The 21,050-nt window shown below is 39.7% G+C and overlaps 1 protein-coding gene across 1 annotated transcript in view; it reads right to left on the reverse strand.

Annotated features, from left to right (window-relative positions):
• Window positions 1-21,050, reverse strand: part of LOC139936731 (ral GTPase-activating protein subunit alpha-1-like) — a 110,981-nt gene that overhangs the window by 56,943 nt on the left and 32,988 nt on the right. Inside the window, exons 9-27 of the mRNA XM_071931633.1 lie at window positions 20,200-20,344; window positions 19,206-19,491; window positions 17,215-17,286; window positions 15,909-16,079; window positions 14,363-14,587; window positions 13,433-13,615; window positions 12,104-12,226; window positions 11,283-11,634; window positions 10,202-10,339; window positions 8,613-8,843; window positions 7,815-8,129; window positions 6,868-7,055; window positions 5,905-6,003; window positions 4,985-5,140; window positions 3,609-3,737; window positions 2,392-2,517; window positions 1,395-1,562; window positions 830-940; window positions 11-79 (exon numbers count right to left, since the gene is read on the reverse strand). Coding sequence (XP_071787734.1) covers window positions 11-79; window positions 830-940; window positions 1,395-1,562; window positions 2,392-2,517; window positions 3,609-3,737; window positions 4,985-5,140; window positions 5,905-6,003; window positions 6,868-7,055; window positions 7,815-8,129; window positions 8,613-8,843; window positions 10,202-10,339; window positions 11,283-11,634; window positions 12,104-12,226; window positions 13,433-13,615; window positions 14,363-14,587; window positions 15,909-16,079; window positions 17,215-17,286; window positions 19,206-19,491; window positions 20,200-20,344 — 3,287 coding nt within the window. The remainder of the gene's footprint in view (window positions 1-10; window positions 80-829; window positions 941-1,394; window positions 1,563-2,391; window positions 2,518-3,608; window positions 3,738-4,984; window positions 5,141-5,904; window positions 6,004-6,867; window positions 7,056-7,814; window positions 8,130-8,612; window positions 8,844-10,201; window positions 10,340-11,282; window positions 11,635-12,103; window positions 12,227-13,432; window positions 13,616-14,362; window positions 14,588-15,908; window positions 16,080-17,214; window positions 17,287-19,205; window positions 19,492-20,199; window positions 20,345-21,050) is intronic.

Consider the following 21,050-nt stretch of genomic DNA (forward strand, 5'->3'; position numbering starts at 1 on the left):
ATCTCCTTACCTTTTTATTCTCTTCATTATCGGTACACTCAGCACTCGACAGCAAACTGCTTATTGTCATTGCTATCACCTGGGTATCAAGAAAGAAGACTCAGGTTCAGAAAGAAAAACAGTTTTGGAGTACATTTCTTAAACTTTGAGGGAAAACTCTCAACAGATCCTTAAACACCCCCCCCCCCAAAAAAAAAATAATAATAATAATGATAATAATAACCAAAAAAAAAAAAATCCGTTCAGTCCAACTTGAATTCAATGTCATTTTTAAAATTAATGTCCAGATAAAGATAATTGTTTTCATGTAATAACAAAACAAATTTTAACAAAGAAGGATCTAGCAGTAATTCCAGTTTTCTCTGGGGCCCCTGGCAGGGTTCTAGTCGAGACCTCTAAAGTCCGAGAACGAGACCAAGACACAAAAAAGGGTCTCGAGACGGTCTCGATTCTTGAGACTTACAACACTGGCTTACGATCACGATTCCCCACTCACCTGCAAGCGCCAAATTTCTGCGCTAGCCTTGTAAGTGTTAGAATGCCTAGTAACATGAAGTACGCGCGCACAGAAGCCCAAATTAGCCGCTAACCAGTGAAATTCGCTTGCCGTAAGCAAAGAATTCCCTGCTTCCGTAAGCGCCAATTCTGTGCTTCTGTAAGCAATTCTGTAAGCAGAGCCATGAAATTGGGCCCCGCTGGTTCAACAACTTATCATCTTCAGCAAAACTAGGGTCACATTACTGAAAAGCTTTGCAATACTCTGACATCCTCATCTCCCTTAACACCTCCTCCCCCACCCCCAACCCTAATGATGTTTTAATAATCTAACCTCAATTATTTTCTTTGGAGCTTCAGGGTTACTTCCTCTTAACATTTCCGCATGATCGGCCAGAAGTAGGAGCATGTCACAGGCGACCTGAGCGACTGTCCTGTTATTGAACTACAAAATACAAGGTCAAGGTTTACAGGGGGAAATATAACATTTCACGATTGAGTTTGTCAGAAAGTAAAGAATCAAACATTTATGCTTTAAGAATACCATTAAATTAAATGTTTGAATTATCCTTCTTGTTGCACCAACCAGGCATAATATTTGGCCCTTGAGAAAAAAAAAGTACATTTTTATTTACTATTTCAGTACAAGGGCCGACTTATTTAGGATACAGGCTTTAACAGACTTTTAAGGCTTTTTAAATATAAACAATTCAGATTCATCTAAGGGCAAAACCTAAAATCGAAACTCGGATTAAAGTAATAAGAATATCATGACTGCTGTAGATCATGACAGCATAATTTCTTTCTAACTTTTATTAAAAAGGCAGACATAAAATTATAAGAATTCTGATGAAAGTCTATACCTTCTCATTCCTGTTGCAAGAGAAAGTGACACTTACCTTTAGACTGGCTAGGAGTACGCTGATTGCTTCTCTGGTTCTTGGATGGAAGGTTGCATGAGATACTTCCTCATAGAGGAAGATACCCAGACTACAAAGTGCTATACAACGAGCCTCACTCATTGGCTCCTTACGACTGCACTTGAGTAATGCCTTGATGAGGTGGTCCTAGACAGGGAAGATTCAATATGATTAATAATAACTACTTCAAGAAAGTATGTTTCTTATTATAAGATAACACTTGAGTAATGCCTTGATTAGGTGGTCCTAGCACCAAGAAGATTCAATATGATTAATAATAACTACTTCAAGAAAGTATGTTTCTTATTATAAGATGACACTTGAGTAATGCCTTGATTAGGTGGTCCTAGCACCAAGAAGATTCAATATGATTAATAATAACTACTTCAAGAAAGTATGTTTCTTATTATAAGATGACACTTGAGTAATGCCTTGATTAGGTGGTCCTAGCACCAAGAAGATTCAATATGATTAATAATAACTACTTCAAGAAAGTATGTTTGTGTATAAGTTATTTGTGTATTAAAGCTGGGTTATAGACGGTCGTGCGATGGTCACACGATGGAAAATCGTTTTGCGGTGGTCATTTTAGATGACCGACTATAAACCGGCTCTTACATGTTTCTTATTGTATGACTGCACCTCGAGACAGTTGCTATAATAAATGGATTTTGGGGCAACCCCAAGATGAGCAAACACAGGTACAAATGTGCCAAAAACATTCATTCAAAATTGTGTACGGGTGTTCGCTGTCTCTACGTAAGTTCAACGATTTAAAAGAGTGCAGCGGGTTTAAATAATATGATTTTGTTTTTATCCTTACATCAATTTGTATAAAGCACTGTGGAAAAACCCACAAGCAAATCACTTTGGTGCCACTTGAACCCACTTGGCCATGGTAATTGTAAATCACAAAAAAAATCAGGACATTTTAATACTACACACTTCACCTATAATGTTGATCGTATATACATACCTTGACATCTTTGCATTGCATTGTACTTATGTCCTTAGGAGAGGGTTGTAGCACGGTTATATTGCAGAAGAGATTAGGAAAACACACTAAGGAACCTAGAAGGGACAAGGCCTCTATCCTTGGTGCCTGCCAAGAGAGAAGAGTAAAGAGGATTGGAAATATTGCCCTCTAAAATAAAGTAATATTTTGGAAAACACACTAAGGAACCTAGAAGGGACAAGGCCTCTATACTTGGTGCCTGCCAAGAGAGAAGAGTAAAAGAGGTTTGAAATATTTCCCTCTCAAATTAAGACATATTAACGAAACTGTAGCTGAAAACCTAAAATAAATGCAACAGCTGATTTCAGTTCTTACAACCAAAATTAAGTACAATGTGTTTACATTCTGAAAATTGTGCACGGACTTTCACTACTTTCTCCTGAACCACACAGATTAACCACAAATGTTCGCGGGTTTGTTATTTCATCTATAAAGTTTATCAAACAAAACATGAACACTATCTACAACTATTTTTGCAGCTCTTCCAATACTGTTATAATAACTTTAATGAGACAAAGAAATGTATATAAACTAAATTTTAAATATTAGGTTTGCGGTAACACCATGTGTGTATCTACTTGCTGGATAGATTAGGTTCTTTTGAGAACTGTCTCTATACTGGAGCTTAGGAGACCTTTCCTGCTTTTTAAAGGAACACGTTGCCTTGGATCGGTCGAGTTGGTCTGTGAAAAGCGTTTGTAACCGTTTGTTACAGAATGCATATGGTTAGAAAGATGATTTAAAAGTAGAATACAATGATCCACACAAATTTGCCTCGAAATTGCGTGTTTTTCCTTTTACTTTGCAAACTAACACAGTTGGCCATTTATGGGAGTCAAAAATTTGACTCCCATAAATGGCCGACCGGGTTAGTCGACGAGGTAAAAGGAAAACCGTGCAATTTCGGGTGATACTTGTGTGGATCATTATATTCTACTTTTAAAACATCTTTCCAATCATATGCATTTTATAACAAACAGTTACAAACGCTTTTTAAAGACCAACTCGACCGATCCAAGGCAACGTGTCCCTTTAACTGCTACCTGGCCTGGACTACTACTTTCGCATAAGAGGATTGAGGGGACTTCTAGTTATTAACTTCACTACTGTGGAGAGAGTTCTTAATTGGTCTCTTGGAAAACAAATGGAAATGAGAAGTACATTGATTGGTGACTTACTTCCAGATTGTGGTGGTATGCGATCATATTGGCTGCTTGGATGAAATCTAGAATAAGTAGCGTTGACCCTGGTAGGCCGCACGAGAAGAAATCAGGAGCACTGTATTGGATGATGGTGTTAATAACCTCCTACAGCAACAAAACAAATACAACAATAATATCGTCAGGATATTTTAGCACCAATTAGGTAAGGAAACCATACAATGTGAAATTAGTATGACAAAAGAGTCAAATCCAAACTACTTCACATCCTTTATTGATGTAAGAACAGCCTTGAAGACACATCATTTTAGCCTTAGAGAAAAACTCTGCTAGGATCGAAACGTCAGGTCATTAACTATTTTACTATTTTCTCATGTTATGTTTAAGTTAAATAACAAATTTTAAAGATAAAATGGGATGGATATTAACCGATTATTGTCGTGTTCACAAGCAAAACCTTTGAATCAAAAGATTTTATGGACACGAAAAGGGAAGTCTGACAAACACGTTTAAAAACAAATTGTCCAAGGATGTTCAGGACAGATGTTAAGGTAAGCTTGGACATTCCATTGCGAAGTGTGCATGTTAACCCAACAAACAGGGACAAGGGGAACTGCGATTCATGCTTGAAATCTCCCTTTTCCTGGAGACTACCGATAAGTAGACAACATTAAAGAGTAGATAGATCTGAGCATCAGCCGCAGCAGGAGATAATAATAGGTTACTGGGTTCTTTAACAGCACTTAATCACATCAAAGTGCTCAGTATTTTGTCCTGCAAGGTATGTGGAGTTATGGTTCTGAAATCTGAGATCTACAATTTCTTTATAGCACCATGTAATAATTTACAAGGTATTGAGGCGCAACTTGCTGCCGAACAGACCAGGATCCAATTTCATAGAGCTGCTTAAGCAAAACAATCATTGCTTAATAAAATCAGATTACCGACCAAGACCGACTCAAATGTTATGCTAAGTAAACATGTGTAAACATGTGTAAAATAAGCAAGCTATCTTCGTGCTTCAGCAGTTTTTTTGCTTAAGCAGATCTATGAATATGGTGCGAGGAATACCACGGCAAACCCTTCTCTTTCTGATAAGTGAACTTGGTTATTTTACATGCATCAAACAGCACACAGGGCGTACAGCTTTACGTCCCATTCAAAAGGATGCGGCAATAATAGTCTAGTGTCTCGTGAAGGACACAAATGTAACGGCTGGGACTCGAACCTCCACTCTGTTGATCAGAAACACCAGAGCTTGAGTCTGATGAAGCTGGATGAAGAGAGCTGGTTCATCAAAAGTTATCTTTGGTACCCCAACTACCCTGTACAGTGGTTATGGGATAGATAGATAAAAAAGACATTGCAAAGTTACAAACACCCATCTTACTGACCTGATCCGTCCCTACCAGTCCATAATGCAGCACTCTATAGAAGTGTGTCAGATGTTCCTTAGGGAAGGGGTGATCTCGTTTCCTTGTAGTCATCGAACAGAGGAGTTTAAGTGCTGAGAGTCTACCCTGCTGGTAACGCTCCGATAGGTACACAGCCTGTAAATGTAATCAAGCCTTTTATTAGGCATCTGAAAGCACACAAACTTGTGCAACAAGGGAATTTTTTTCTTTCAATATTCTCTCGCAACTTTGATGACCAATTGAGTCAAAATTTTCACAGGTTTGTTATTTTATGCATATGTTGAAATACACCAAGTGAGAAAACTGTGATTGACAATTACTAAAGGTGTCCAGTGCCTTTAAGGGCAGTGGACACTATTGGTAATTACTAAAAATAATTATTAGCATAAAATCTTACTTGGTAACGAGTAATGAGGAGCTGTTGATAGTATAAAACATTGTGAGAAACTGCTCCCTCTGAAGTAACGTAGTTTTTCGAGAAAGAAGTAATTTTCCCGGAATTTGATTTTGAGACCTCAGATTTAGAATTTGAGGTCTTGAAATCAACCTACTGAAAGCACATAACTTCAAGTAACGGGTGTTTTCTCTTTCTTTATATCTTACAACTTCAACGACCAATTGAACTCAAATTTTCACAGGTTTGTTATTTTATGTATATGTTGAGATACACCAAGTGAGAATACTGTGTTTGACAATTACCAAAGGTGTCCAGTGCCTTTAAGCGAATAGACCTTATGCACATGACGTTATTTCAGTACGGCGCCCCCGCATTGAGGTCAAAAGGAGGTTGTTCATTGGCCAATCTATGTGCGTTTCGATTGTTTCGTCACCGTTTGACCTCAAAGATGGCGGCTGGATGACGTCAATGCATAAGGTCTATACAGAGAAACTGTTATTACCTTAAAGAGCCAGGGAGAGAGAATCCTAAGAGGTGGAATGTATTCAGGTGGTGGTGGGGTGTTCTGGTTGTCGGAACTCACGGCCAGGTTGTCTCGGATCTGATCAAAACAAGAAGTCAATACACCAGGCTCAATAAGGGGTAAAATTAATGGCAATAGAAACTTTTGGTTAAAAGCCTACAGCAGCTTTATATAGAGTAAAGCAATTTGAAAAACATTTCACTTTGAAGTAATGTGGTTAAAGGAACACGTTGCCTTGGATCGGTCGAATTGGTCTTTGAAAAGCGTTTGTAACCGTTTGTTATAAAATGCATATGGGTAGAAAGATGTTGTAAAAGTAGAATACAGTGATCCACACAAACATGCCTCTAAATTGCACAGTTTTCCTTTTACCTCGTCGACACACCCGTCGGCCATATAAATGGCAGTTTGACTCCCATAAATGGCCGACTGTGTTACTTCGCAGAGTAAAAGGAAAACCACGCAAATTTGAGGCAAATTTGTGTGGATCATTGTATTCTACTTTTAAGACATCTTTCCAACCAATATGCATTTGATAAAAAACGGTTACAAACGCTTTTTATAGACCAACGCGTCTGATCCAAGGCAACATGTTCCTTTAAGTAAAAAGTAATAAGCTGCCCAAAAATTTGAATCTGAGAAGCATTACTGTCAGTAATGCTTCTCAGATTGTGTATTCATGTCAGGAATTATTCTTCCTGCATGGACGTATTGGCTCCAGATTTTTTGGCGGTATCCTACCCAACAGAACCGCCCAATGCGAACCCAACCGCCGAATGTTTAGCTGCATTGATTCAGTGTGTCAACATACTGTATCCCTTTGAAATAAAATATCCATTTTCTTGGTATATGACTCAGACCAGTGGTCCAGTGGATAGTTTCAGCCCCAATGACAAACCTACAGGACTCCGGCCATCGGTCCAATGGGCAGCTCATACCTACCTTTGCTAGCAACTGCCAGGTGCTCCATAGACACTCCATGACCACAGCATGGAGCCTGGCTATCTGGATGTCGTTCACATCACCTAGAGCTCCTAGAATACGTCTCCATAAGACACAGGCTACATCCGGCTGCCATCCAGAGCGTGTCCCTCCTGAGATGATGCTGATATCAGGGCTTTGGACGGAGCCTGAAGGAGACGGGACAAGAAGATGGGAAAAGAAAGATATCACAATCAGTTTAAACAAATAGTTAAAAAAAGATTACACACTGAAAAGCACACAACTAACATTGATAAGTGTCAAAGATGAGTATTAGCAATTAATGTGTCGGTCTTCAGAAATTTGTGCTGTTTGCAAACATATTTCGTACTTGCAAGATCAGAACTAACTGTTTCACACATTTCACAAAAATCTCTAGCATTTCAAGGGAAGCTTTCCTCTATTAACACAGTGTTATAGATATATGTAAATCTGTGTGAACATTTATATTGTCAACCTAATCAATGTTGTGCACAACCTTTAGGAAAGAGGTAAAATTCCATAGAACTGATTACCACACACATCTGCACTAACGGTGCCCTGCAAAAAGAATGACCTTTATGGGCCTTATACAATACACACACATAATGCACAATTCTTACAAAGCACTCCAACGCTAGGAGTCTTAAACAAAAAGTGTGCAGAGATAGATGTGGTTTGAGGCAACACGGAGGCAACAAAGGCGATTGCCCCCATTCCTCCTGGTCAGTGCCTTGGTGCCCTTGGAATGCTCCAGTAGAAATTTTTTCATATGGTGCCCTTTACCACGGAGAAAATGCCTTGGTGCCCTTGCCCTTACATATCGAGCACCGTGTAAACGTTTACAAGGTGCTCCGGCGCGAACTGCATCCAACTATGACATAAATACCCCGGGTGACATAAAACTCTAGCCAATCAAAGTAACTCACCAGCATACTCCGCCATAGCCTCTTCCAGCTTCACATGATCCTCCAATCTGATTGGTTCATAGATCGGTGATCCCTTCATCGTGAGAGCGTCCCCGTTGATGGCCGTCCCCGGCGATGGTGTACTGGACAGCGATTGGCTGTTAGAGGATGGGGTAATCATATCCTGGGTGATCAGGTCCGTTAGACTGGTGGGGGTCAAACGATTATTGTCCAGTATCGTGTGCTGGGTGTCCGGGGTGGCTATTTCCGTACTGTCTATACTCACAGTGTCCGTCTGCAAATACCCTAGCTGATAATCGCTCAACTTGGGCTCCTCTGCAATCAAAAACATTTTTTTTTAAATGTTTTGTCCTAATGGTTCTCGATAAAACATAACTTTGATTTCATCGCTCTCCCTGAAAAACTTATTCCTTGTATTGACCCCTTGTACACTGCGCAGTGAACTTACATCCATATACCTATCTTGTCTGCAATTTTGGGAGTCAAAACGTACACAAAGGAATTGAGTAAAAAAAATGGTAGAAGCACATTTTGATGAGGTCTGTGGTGTGTTCCGCCTCGGTAAAGGGCTAAAAGCCTTCGAGTCTTCTTTGAAACACAAGCACACAACCTTTAGACTATTAATTTCTGCTGATCTATCGCTAACGTCTGACCAGTTTCTTGTTTATTCGAATGCCTAGTAGAACATAGCGTATGTCTTACACACACAAGCAAAAAACCCTCGCTAACAAGTGAAACAGGAAAAATTATGTTAACCTTGGACTTGTCACTGGAGCAGAGCCCAGAGAGATAACTTACCATATCGATCATCATCCTGCTTCAAAGACTTCTCCTCCAGCGACATCTTATCCTCCAGAGAGATCTTGTCCTCTGTCAGCGTCTTAAACTCCATCACATCGTTCTCGTCCGTCACGGATTTCACTTCCATGACGTCGTACTCCTCGGGTAGCGAGGAGCATTTGTCGGTGAGGGAGTCTCGATTGGAGTCCCTGTTTGGATGAGTCTCTGGTACCGAGGTCTGTCTGGTCACTACAACGGGGAGGGAAGATGAGGGTTAGGGTTTTTACTGAGATTGACATGGTGTAGTAAGCAAGAACGGAGTGGATTTACAGGTAATAACCATGTCAACTAAATCTGAGTCTATGAATGAGCATTTATTGGTGAGGGAGTCTTGATTGGAATCCCTGTTTGGATGAGTTTTTGGTATCGAGGTCTGTCTGGTCACTACAATGTGGAGGGAAGATGAGGGTTAGGGTTTTTACTGAGATAGGCATGCAAGAACGGAGTGGATTTACAGGTAATAACCGTGTCAACTAAATCTGTGTCTAGGGATGAGCATTTATTGGTGAGGGAGTCTCGATTGGAGTCCCTGTTTGGATGAGTCTCTGGTACCGAGGTCTGTCTGGTCACTACAACGGGGAGGGAAGATGAGGTTTAGGGTTTTAATTGAGATAGGCATGCAAGAACGGAGTGGATTTACAGGTAATAACCATGTGACCTAAATCTGAGTCTAGGGATGAGCATTTATTGGTGAGGGAGTCTCGATTGGAGTCCCTGTTTGGATGAGTCTCTGGTACCGAGGTCTGTCTGGTCACTACAATGTGGAGGGAAGATGAGGGTTAGGGTTTTAACAGAGATTGGTGTAATAAGCAAGAACGGAGTGGATTTACAGGTAATAACCATGTGAACTAAATCTGAGTTTATGAATGAGCATTTATTGGTGAGGGAGTCTCGATTGGAATCCCTGATGGGATGAGTCTCTGGTACCGAGGTCTGTCTGGTCACTACAATGTGGAGGGAAGATGAGGTTTAGGGTTTTAACTGAGATTGACATGGTGTAGTAAGCAAGAACGGAGTGGATTTACAGGTAATAACCATGTCAACTAAATATGTTTTGGGAGAACCAGAGTTGAGATCAAACAGAGCGCTCTGCTTGTCTTCAAGTTTTAGTTTTGAACAAACTTCCTTAAAATGAAGTTTAATTACAAAACTATAACTTGAAGACGAGCAGAGTGGAGACAAAATTGTCTTTCTTGTACAGCTAGCAAAGAAAATGTGATAAGTAGAGTTATGAAATTTAGCCAAAACGATCTGAGGGCGACGTCTTAGCATGCCTTTATAAATTGGATATAATTTGAATCAACTAATTTGAATCATTTAATTTTGATCATCTAATTTGGGTCACCTTTTGGATCTAATTTGGATCATCTTATTTGGATTTGGATCACCTAATTTGGATCACCTTATTTGGATCATCTCCTGGATCTAATTTGGATAATCTAGTTTTGATCATCTAAATTGGGATCGCCTAATTTGGATCATCAAACTTGGACCATCATTTTGGATTTAATTTGCATCATCTAATACATGAAAAGAATGGACCATACCTTTGAATCTATGAACACCCTCATTGAGTTTGCCTTCACTGCTACTCCTGATTAAGCTACCAATCATGACATCAGTGGTTGGGCTGATCTGAAGAGGCTGCTGGTGGTACAGTGATGGTTGTGAGGTGCTTAGAGGTACTGGCAAGGTCAAACAAACAATACATGTCAATAGTTTCAAATTCATTCTCCACTTATCAAACTACTTTATAGGCACTGGATACCCTTGGTAAATGTCAAAGACCAGTATTTTCTTGGTGTATCCCAACATATGCATAAAAGAACAAGTCTGTGAAAACTTGGGCGCAACTAATAATGACAGAAAAAAACGCCCTTGTTGCACACATTTGTGCGCTTTCAGTTGCGCTTTCAGATGCATGCAAATGGCTTCAGGCCTGAAGTCATTTAATATTTGAGTATGTTAATTCAGAGAGCCTGTTATATTTATATTTATATTTTATATTTATTTCATTTCTCTGGAATAAAAAGTACAAACATGGACATTAATAAGGTTAAAAACATTGTTTCTCACAATGTTTTAACTATGAACAGCTCTCAATTGCTTGTTACCAAGTAAGTCTTCATGCTTAAAACTATTTTGAATAATTACCAGAAGTGTTCAGCGCCTTTAAGTCATCAAAACAAATGAGACACTCCACGTTAAAAATGAGTGCTTCTCAGAAATCGTGAAATGGCTTAGAAAGTGACGACAGTCGAAATATCAGCCTTCATATCAAAGTGGTGTGATGACTTAAACATTCTATATGTTGGTCAACATGGTCCCAAATTACGTGTTATTTAAAGGCTATTATTCTCATCTATTTGATGGGCTAATAAAGTTGAGTTGTGAGTTGTGATTGTTGAGCTGTGGCAGGAAGTGCCTGGTTACGGCTTGGAGCTTCACGTAATAACTCTCATTTGACCCCAAAAGCAGAATGCTTTAGCTTCTCATTTAATCTTCTTTTTAGCATATATCAAGTAGACTGGGTAAATTTTTAATAATTTTTTGTTGAAAAAGAAAAGCTAGGAAGAGCAGAATTTGAGCCTGCCACCTCTGGATTAACGTGATAGGTTTCTAACTCACATTTATTTAGACTGGCAAGAACGTTGGTTGCCTCTTCTTTAGACGTCACATCCCTCATGAAGGACTTCTTGTATCTGAGCCGATCCAGATCGTCCCGGCTTCCTACTGTGCTGATCCTGTCCCTCATCTTCCCATCAATCTCATCCGAGCTCTTCGGTGAGCTGGAATCGCAGCGGCTCCAGCCCCGGGAGAAGGTGCGGTCGTGTTTGCTTCGGTCCTTGTCGGCGTTAGGCGTGCGGGGACCACGAAGACGCTTAGTGCGGTTGTCCTGGAGCTTCTCTAGGGGGAGGTTGTTCAGGTCTAAGTTGTAGACGCGCTTGGAGAGGACACGGGTCAGAGTCTCCATGGTTTTCTAAATCGTACAAATAAAATTGTGATTGAGGAAATTGACAAATTTATGTCGTTAAAAAGTTGAAAGATTTGGTAAAATATAATTTCATGCTCCTTCGCTGAGCTCATACTCTTGATTGTGATAACTTGATTAACATCGGCAAAAAGTTGAACAATTTAGTAAAAAGAAGTACTTATAAGTAGTAGACTTGCTGGCAAAACCATGTATCAATGTTGTTGGGGAGAAGTGTAGGCTCTGAAAAGAGCTGGTGTGGTCATGATGTTTTGAAGAGTCTAATCTACTCGCCTTCAAGAAAGACTCTGCTAGGGTCAAAATGACGTGACACTACTTTACAATATTTAATACACAGAAATGCATAGCTATTTACGCATAGCGCTTAAGATTAGCAACCTTCTTTGGAACTCTTTGTTACAGCACTGCGCTCAAGTGGCATCATTCAAATTGAAACATTTGAAAACCTTCTACTTACCGACCACTCTGTGATCAATTCCGACCAGTGAGTCAGCGATGACAGGACGTCCAGGAATCTATCCCAGAGTTCCTTGGATACACGGATCTTCAGATTGGCCTTGATCCATGACACAATCAGAGTCTGAGATAATAAAACAAAATCAACTTAATCAACTTACACTTTGAAGTAAACAAATCCTCTCATCACCCTCCCCCCCCTCAAAAAAAACCACACCAAAACAACATCAACAACAACAACAAAAACAACAACAACAACAACAACAAACAAACAAACAAAAACAACAAAACCATAACATAACAACAACAAAACAAATTGATGAATAAACAAAATAAATTAACAAATTAATTTGAAATGTAAAATAAACAATGAACTAATTATCGAAGATAAGAAAACTAACAGAGCATTTTGGAGCAGGAGGTAAAAAGCTCTTTCAAAGCATTTTCCTGATTTTGTAAAAATGTTAAATAAACAACAAACTAATAATCAAAGATAACAAAACCTCACAAACATTTTGGAACCAGATGTAAATAATAATAATAAATAATAATATCGAAGTCTTATATAGCACACGTATCTACCCACATGGTACTCAAGGCACTAAGTAAATTCATACAAAATAGTTTTGTTCAAAGCATTTTCAGTCTTATGTAAATTTTCTTCCAAAGATATTACGAAGAAACAAAAAACCATGGCAGCATTTATTGATCCTGTGCTAGATGATGTACGTAACCTTTTGCTACGTCCACAATGTCTTCATGTGGCAATTGTTGTTAGGGTTACATTTGTTACTGTTGGTGGATCATGTGATCTCAACTTTGGGGGGCTTCAAAAGTCAAGACAAATTTTACCACCATTTTTTTCTTCTAGATGAAGGTACAACACTGGTTGCACCCTAACATACTCTCTAAAGCTACTTAAGGAAAGCTGCCTATGGTCCTTTTTTCTATGGTCCTTTTTCTGGAGCAGTGCCCAATTTCATATGGCTGCTTACGCACAACAAAATAAAGCTTACCAGAATAAGGTTACCAGCCAATAAACCATTTGACATATAGGCCCCCTATCATCTGTGATTGGTATCCTGATAGGGCCCTAGTCAGCACTAAATGCTACTTAGCACTACAACGATTGGCCTGAAAAGAAATTTATCAACCAAAATCATGATGTGATACAAGGACTTGTAGTCAAGTCGATGGTACTTTCTGAAAACTACATAATAAACCTAATCCCAACAAAAACCATTATTGTACGTCAAAACTAATCCGATATCAATCATCACTTTGAAACACAAAACAGCTGTTAATCCAAATCAAATCATAATGAACTTACCTGGAACAAGATTTGCGCAAGCTGCTGGCCGAGATTGAATCTGGACCTCGAGGGCGCCCCACCCAAGACGCCTTCCGTCACACGAAGCAACACCCTAAGAAGCTGCTCCCATGTTCTCGTCTCCATGCCGACGTTCATCACGATGTGACGGTACAGTTTGAGAACACGCTTACATATCTCAACCTGATAATATAGGGATAATGTCAAAGGTCAAATAATGTCATGTACAAAAGGTCACATCTCCTAAGTTAGGGTTTACATGGAACGCAAGTTTTAGGATGTCAAAATGTTGTCTCTAACTTTAAATAACCCAGATGTACACACAGAATCAATGGATGCTGAGATATGACGTTATTACTTGGAGTATGTTTAGGCAAGAGAAGTCTTTGATTTTGTTGCACAACTGAGTTATGACGTTGTTGCTCAGACACAACGATAAGTTTCCAGTGAGCTAACCATTGAATCTTTGCACACAAAAATTGTACAGTTAAATAACCACTTGTACTTTTTATAAAAGGCAGTGCACTGCACTCTGTCTTTCTCCGAAAAAGGGAAAATGTTTGCGCCCAATTTAAGAACACTTGACATCATGCATAGAATGGTCAGATACTCAGATCGTCGAGTGGGCCAATTCACCTTAATGTCTGGAAGACTTCTTGGGAGAATCTTCGTTTCGGATAGCCTAATTATTAACCATCACAACAAGACAGCAGGATAGGGGTTGTTTAAGCCTTTTTGAGAAACAGTGGGCACAATAGAAGTGCACTATTTGGTTTGAGTATCTCTAGACAAAATTTACCCAAACCGAAGAGTGCCCTAGTAATGTGTCCACCGTATCTCAAAAGGGCTTCTTGGGGGAGCTGAGGAGACTCTGGGTACAGGATGAGTGAGGGAAGGGGAAGGGTACAAAACTCAATTGACAATCCTTACCTGGTCTTTGATTGCCTGCGGGGGGCTGTTAGGTGCCGGCTCAAGGAGCAAGACGTTGGCCGAGTTGGTGATAAAAACCTGTATGGTCGCTTGAAGCCCAGCCTCCACATTGCAGCTCTTCAATCCCTCCTTGATAGCGTCGTTAATGGCACCGAGGTACGTACTACTACCCTGAGTCTTCAAGGTGGTCGGAGGTTGCACTACTGTGGGTTGAGTCTCACTCGGCTTTATTGAGATGGAGACAAGACATCAAAAAACAATCTTGTATAATCTCAAATTATCAACTTTTCCCTTTGCCACGACAATGGTATTTTATGGGCGATGGTTTGGGATAATTCATATTTGTCGAAGCTCCAATATATTATACTGGACTTCATGTCCAAGGCCAGTAGTTTTAGTATCCGGCCATAAAACTCGAGACTAGACAAGTTTGGCAGTGTTTTTCAATTGAATAAAAACAATAAGATGTTTAAACTTTGGGTCTGACAACATACCTTTCCATTCAAATGAGTAATATACTTGATAACAAATTAGATCAATCTTTTCTTGCATGGCTTAGTGCTTGTTCAAATTGTTATGCATGTTGAACATTTTTTTCTTCTTCTCATTTTGATTTTGTAAAATTGTAAAAACAATTCTGGTCTTGTATTTGAGCAACAAGCTCTCTTCCACAATCCACTGGATCTTGAGGATTTTTTCAAAACAAAATTCAAGTCGTGTTTATGTTCTCTGACTTTGCTTAAACTGTTACGAGCCTTATGTATAGACCCATCAATAAAACCTGCTATATATTACAAGTGAAGAGTTTCACAAAAGTGAAGCACATATCAACTTGAGCGAATTAATCATTGAACATTTGTGTCGTCAAATCCGCATGAAGTTTGAACCAGCTTTGACCGATATAGAACAGATCTAACATTTATAGCGGAATGAAAGAACTATAGAACGGATGTATTATTGGTATCAAATTAACTGAAATGATTTACGAGGTCATTTTGTGCATAAGGTCTATGGAAGACTTTGAAATATGTTGACCCAATTTCAGAGAGCTGCTTAAGTAGAAAATTTTGCTAAGCAAAACTTATCAAATCTTTGTTTTAAACCAGTCAAAAATGATACATTTGGTATGGCATTTTGGCTGGTAGCCTTATTCTGGTAAGCAAATTTTTGCTGAGCTACATGTTGTGCTTGTGCAGCTCTATGAACTAGGGCTGCCTCAAACAGGAACAACAAGTCCTTTGCCACCTTTGAGGCTCAAAGGTGGCAAAGGACTTATTGTTCCTGTGCTAGTTTGGACTAAGTTTATTCCAATAATCAGGGCCCAATTTCATGGCTCTGCTGCTTACTATAAGCAAAGAATCGGCACTTGCAGTAGCAGGGAATTCTGCATTTACATCAAGCGTATTTCTCGGGTTAGCGAGGGATTGGCATGCAAGCATGCATAGACCATGTTACTAGGCGTTCTACGCTTACACGTGAGGGCAAAAATCGGCAGTAAGCAGAGCTATAAACCTGGGTCCAGTACCACTGTCTGGATATGACCTACCTGGGTGATGTGATCTTCGAATGATCTGATATGTTCATAGGGTGGACTATCGACCTCACTGACACCCTGTGGTTCAGTGGTGGCATCATGGAATGAGGGCATCATGAAAGCGGATTCCCTGAGTGAGATAGGTTCCTCCATGAATATAGGCTTGGTGCTGGTCAGCTGAGCCTGGAGGATGAGGCAATGGTACATGGATGGGAGGATGGGATGTTGCAAATCAAAATTCAAGAATTTCGACCCTCTCATACTTTGTTAAACCTGACTGATTCTCACATTATACACTCCAGCTTTGCCGAGATTTTGGACAAAGAGCCACTCCAATAGCTTTTTTCTTCGTACTGCATCTCTTTGAAACTCCCTGCCCAGTGCATGTTCTAGACTGAAGAACATCAATTCCTGTTTTTCGGCTTCCCCAGTAATTTTCATCTTGAAGGTTTTCTTTGTGTAGCCCTTTACAAAGAGCCTTTATACCATTTAACGTCCATTCAATTAGGGTTCGGTCGCTTTACTTTGCTTATGCAATGATTCATGGGGGAAATGATGCATGGTCATTATGTTGTTGCATCAATAAGTGCGAAAGCTTATAAACAAAATTAATTAATCTTGAAAAGGTTAATCGTAATGAAAGATTATGTATTGAAAATGAAAATGTTTCATCTTTAACATGGATATACTCTTATTGGAACCGACCACTTTTTCTTTCATTCTCATGTAATTTAATAATTCTGGTTGTGAAGCCCAGGATTTCTCAGAAAAGCAAGAATTGGCGGCTATGGCTGTCCTATACTTAAACGCATGATCACGTGCCGGTTCAGCCAGAGCCATAGTCATATTCAGACATGGCTTTAATCTCTATACTAACGAAGAACCCCATGAAGAGAAGACAAAGAAGTAAGATTCACTTTTTGATGTGAGGAAAACCCAAATAATCAGGTAGGCATGGTAGGGAATGAAAACCCAATCCATGCACTGCCCCTATAGGAATTCAAAGTGGTACTAGGAAGGCAAAGAAAGAAACAACTATGCCAACCTGACCACCTTTTTACTGTTAAACCAAATATATTTCCAAAACATCTTTAAAATTTAATTATGTCCAGTCTGCTGTTGCTTCAGCTTTGAAAGGAAACAAATATATGTCTTTTTGAAAAGCTATTTAAAGGCCATGTTGATACTGATGAACATGTCCATGGATGTCAAAATGAGGCTTGATTCAAAAATAGTCTGGTGCCTGATATTTGTTTTTAGTGATGATCCATTGTAGCAGTCGAGGAACCAGTCTCATTTGATGGAATGTTATATTTACCTGGATCCAGTCATTGTATATCCGTAGAGCTCTCCTCACTGCCCCAGCTTCAGACATTGGCAAAAGGAATCCCTACAATAGAAATTATAAAACAAAAGTTACCAGGGCCCAATTTCATAAAGCCTTGTAAGTACAAAAGTTTGCTTAGCATGAAATTTCTTCCTTAAAAACCAAATTTCAACGTGATTTTCAGGATAAGCAAATAGCAGCTGAATGCAACAAATTAAAATTTGGTTGGTAATTTTTTTTTTTATCAAGGAAGAAATTTCATGCTAAGCAAATTTGTGTGCTTACAGGCTTTATGAAATTGGGCCCTGATTCAACTGCTGGTAATTACTAGGCCCAATTTCATAAAGCTGCTAAGCACAAACATTTGCTTAGCATGAAATTTCTTCCTTGATAAAAACAGGAATGCCAACCAAAATGTCCACGTGATTTTCAGGATAAGTAAACAACAGCTAAAAACCAGTAACAAGCATTAGCAATAAATGGAAATTTGATTGCTAATGCTGTTTTTATCAAGGAAGAAATTTCATGCTAAGCAAATTTTTGTGCTTAGCAGCTCTATGAAATTGGGCCCTGGTTTCAAACACAGCAAACTACAGATTTAAAACTTGCCTCTTGGAGGTCAGAGGTCTAACAGGGGGTAAGACATCAGCTCTAGAATGTTGTGCTTGTGGGTTTTTTACTCCATGGTCACCCCGACTGACTTTTACACAGTCCTCGCCTAGGTCTCTATTCCACAGAGTTCTTCTTGCATGATTCAAGAATACCCCAGGGAGGGTTTTACCACTAACCCCTACTCTGGAGCAGGGGTGGCTATTACCAGAGGTAGATCAGGGGTTAAGTGATCCAAGTGTGAATAGACAGGCGGTTATTCAGCATGGTAGCCACATGGTAAATAGAGTAGTGTGAAAAGGGGCTCATGGATTTTTTTTCTGCAGTACTTAGATAAGAAAGCAAGTAGTACATAAGCACTTATCAAACACTGGTGTACCGCAAACCAAAAATAAAATTTTGTATCCCTGATTACATCCATTAAAGATACTCTTTTGGTCCATAGAAGTTCCCCTAAACACATTCCACTTACTGCTGTGATTCACTTTATTGCTGTTAGTGACCATCTATTTTTCCAACACAACCACCTGTTCATTGTACAGGAAATGTCATTTTAGTAAATGTCCATTCTTCCTTGACCTTTATCCAAGGACCAATATCATAGAGCAGAAAATACTGCTTGACACATTTCTGCTAAGCAAAAATGAGCAGAATACCAGTCACAATTTGTACATGTGACATAGTAGTTTGGCTGGTAACCATATTCTGGCATGTATAGTTTTGTTGTGCTTGGTTGCTTTTTGTGCTAAAGCAGCTCTCTGAAATTTGGCCCTGGGGCTGATTTCACAAAGCAATACAAGTCATAGCAAAGCCTTTTGTTTAAAGGAAATAGGCCAAAATGTACAGAATTGCATATCAGTTCTTTCCATCAAACTTTAGGGAGAGAAATCTTCAATAAACTGGTTTCAACGTCCTTGAGGGAAATGCCACCAGAGTCAAATTTCCCCCTCAGGTGTACAAAACACCAGCATTGTGTAACAATAGACCTTATTCACAAGTCTTCATCTGAGTAGGGTGCCCTTGGTGAGAGGTCAAAAGAATGCATATGTAGGTGCACGCTTTCATTGTTTCATCACCGTTTTACCTCTTAAAAGGCCTTGTCACACAGGGTAACTTTTACAGGCAACTTGGTGGCAACCAACAGCAGTGCATGCTACAGGGCCACTTTGGTAGCACATGAGTCCCTTTTCGAAACATTGTCTTTCTACAAGATAATAGGTGTACATTAAAATGCGAGTGGCTTTTTTTCTTTGAGATTGCCTGAAACTGGTTGCCAGTAAATTGCCCTGTGTGACATGACCGTTAAGATGGCGGTGTGATGACTTTAAGACATAAGGTCTGGTGTATAACCCACCATCCCACAGCCTCTTTACCTGTCTCAGGACTTCATGTACAAAGTTGATATTCCCCCTGGATGAGTAGAAGACCTTCTGGACAATCTGTCTGGCAATCTCCTGAAGCTCTTCTTCCTCAGGTGACATGACAGCGGGTACTAACCCGACGGCGCTGCCCACCCCTACAAGGAGGGAGTTCTGCTCCTTGTTGTTTAGCGTGGTACTCGGGCTGACCGTTAGCGTCTCGCCGTCCTTGATGAGGGCAGCATCTAGCTTACGCTCCAACGAGTCTTTAAGATTCTCCTGCTTCTCCTCCATCAAGGCGCTTTCAAAAGGTGAGAGAAATCGTTTTGGTTAAGGGGGTACTTTTTAATTGACCAAATCACCTAAATAAAAAATATTGGCTTTTATTTTTTTTATGAGATTTCAACCAACATCATAAGGCAAGACGACCACTTCAAGGTGAGGGACAACCCAAATTAACTGTCACCAGGGGCAAATTACCACCTACTTTAGGGGAACAAAGAGAAACGTTTTAAAGATAGGTTTTGAAGTTTTTTAATTATGAGACCGATTTATGTAGCACCTTCTAAGGGGTCACAAGGTGCTGCAAAGCATTAAGCAGCCACTGCAAGGAGCACCAGGGCAAACTACTCATCTTAGCAGCAAGCGTTAAGCCTGGTTGTACTTCAACGAATGCAAATGCAATATGATTTTTGCCGTCACCAGGCTGTTTTCGCAGTGCATGTTTCGCAGGAGTTCAGCACAAGTCAGTTGATGCGAATTATTCGTGTCACAAGTATGAAGCAGGGTTTTCTCCAGTTCTTTAACATGCATTACATAACACATGGCACCTAGGGCTTTACGTCCAATCCAAAGAATGACGCAATCATGGTTAAGTGTCAAGACCGGAACTCGAACCCACACTCTGCTGATCAGAAACACCAGAGCTTGAATCCAGTTTACTTGACAGCCAAGCCATGACATTCCTAAAATGTCAGGTCATTGTCAAATCTATAAACTCTGAACCAACCTGATGGTGTTATTGTCTGCCTTCTTGACGCTGATGAAGGACACCACCCACTGCACCACGCTGACCCTACACAGTAGCATCGGGTCATAACTGCCAAATGTTGTGCTTAGTAGCGAGCCTGGAACACTCCTGGTGCTCGGAATCTCTGCAAGGGAAAACCAAAAAAAAGGGCAGGGTTGATAAAAAGAGGCTAAAAGGACACCTCAATCTCCCATAGATTTCATTTCAAGATGTATGTTTCGTCCTTTCAGCAGGGATGAGAGTCACTGCAAACAAAAAGTCTGAAACTCTGGTCTAAATTTTAGGAGGCATGTTGAAATGATGACATTGCCACCCTTTGGTAACCCCTGGACTTATAGATTTCATGGGAACAGTATCCACAGTGCTAGAGAAGTAGATTGAACAGCAGGATTTCTCTATAATGATGTGAAGAAAATAACTGTTAGAAAATCATTTGACAAGGATTAAGTAAAAATTATTATAAAAAATATTAGACAAGAACATAGAACTTTCCGTTGCAAACTAAATTACTAACCAAAATTTGTAATTTGGCCGGTCTCCTTATTCCGGTAAGAATAATTTTGTTGTACTTGGCTATTTTTTGTGCTTGATATCAGCTCTATGAAATTGGACCCTGCCAACACAACTGTAGATTATTAATTTTGGTTTTTACCCATACTTCGATGTGTGTTAGCACTGTATACTCAGTACTTTCCCCGAGTCCTGTGAAAAAATATCACAGGCATGTTACTCGGGTGGGATTCGAACCCACAACCCTTACAATTCTAGAGCAGTGTCTTACCAACTAGACTACCGAGGTTGCCTGGTAGCTGAAACAGTTCGAATCCTAT

Source organism: Asterias amurensis, chromosome 1 (genome assembly GCF_032118995.1).
Source record: "Asterias amurensis chromosome 1, ASM3211899v1".
In the NCBI taxonomy this organism is placed as follows: domain Eukaryota; kingdom Metazoa; phylum Echinodermata; class Asteroidea; order Forcipulatida; family Asteriidae; genus Asterias; species Asterias amurensis.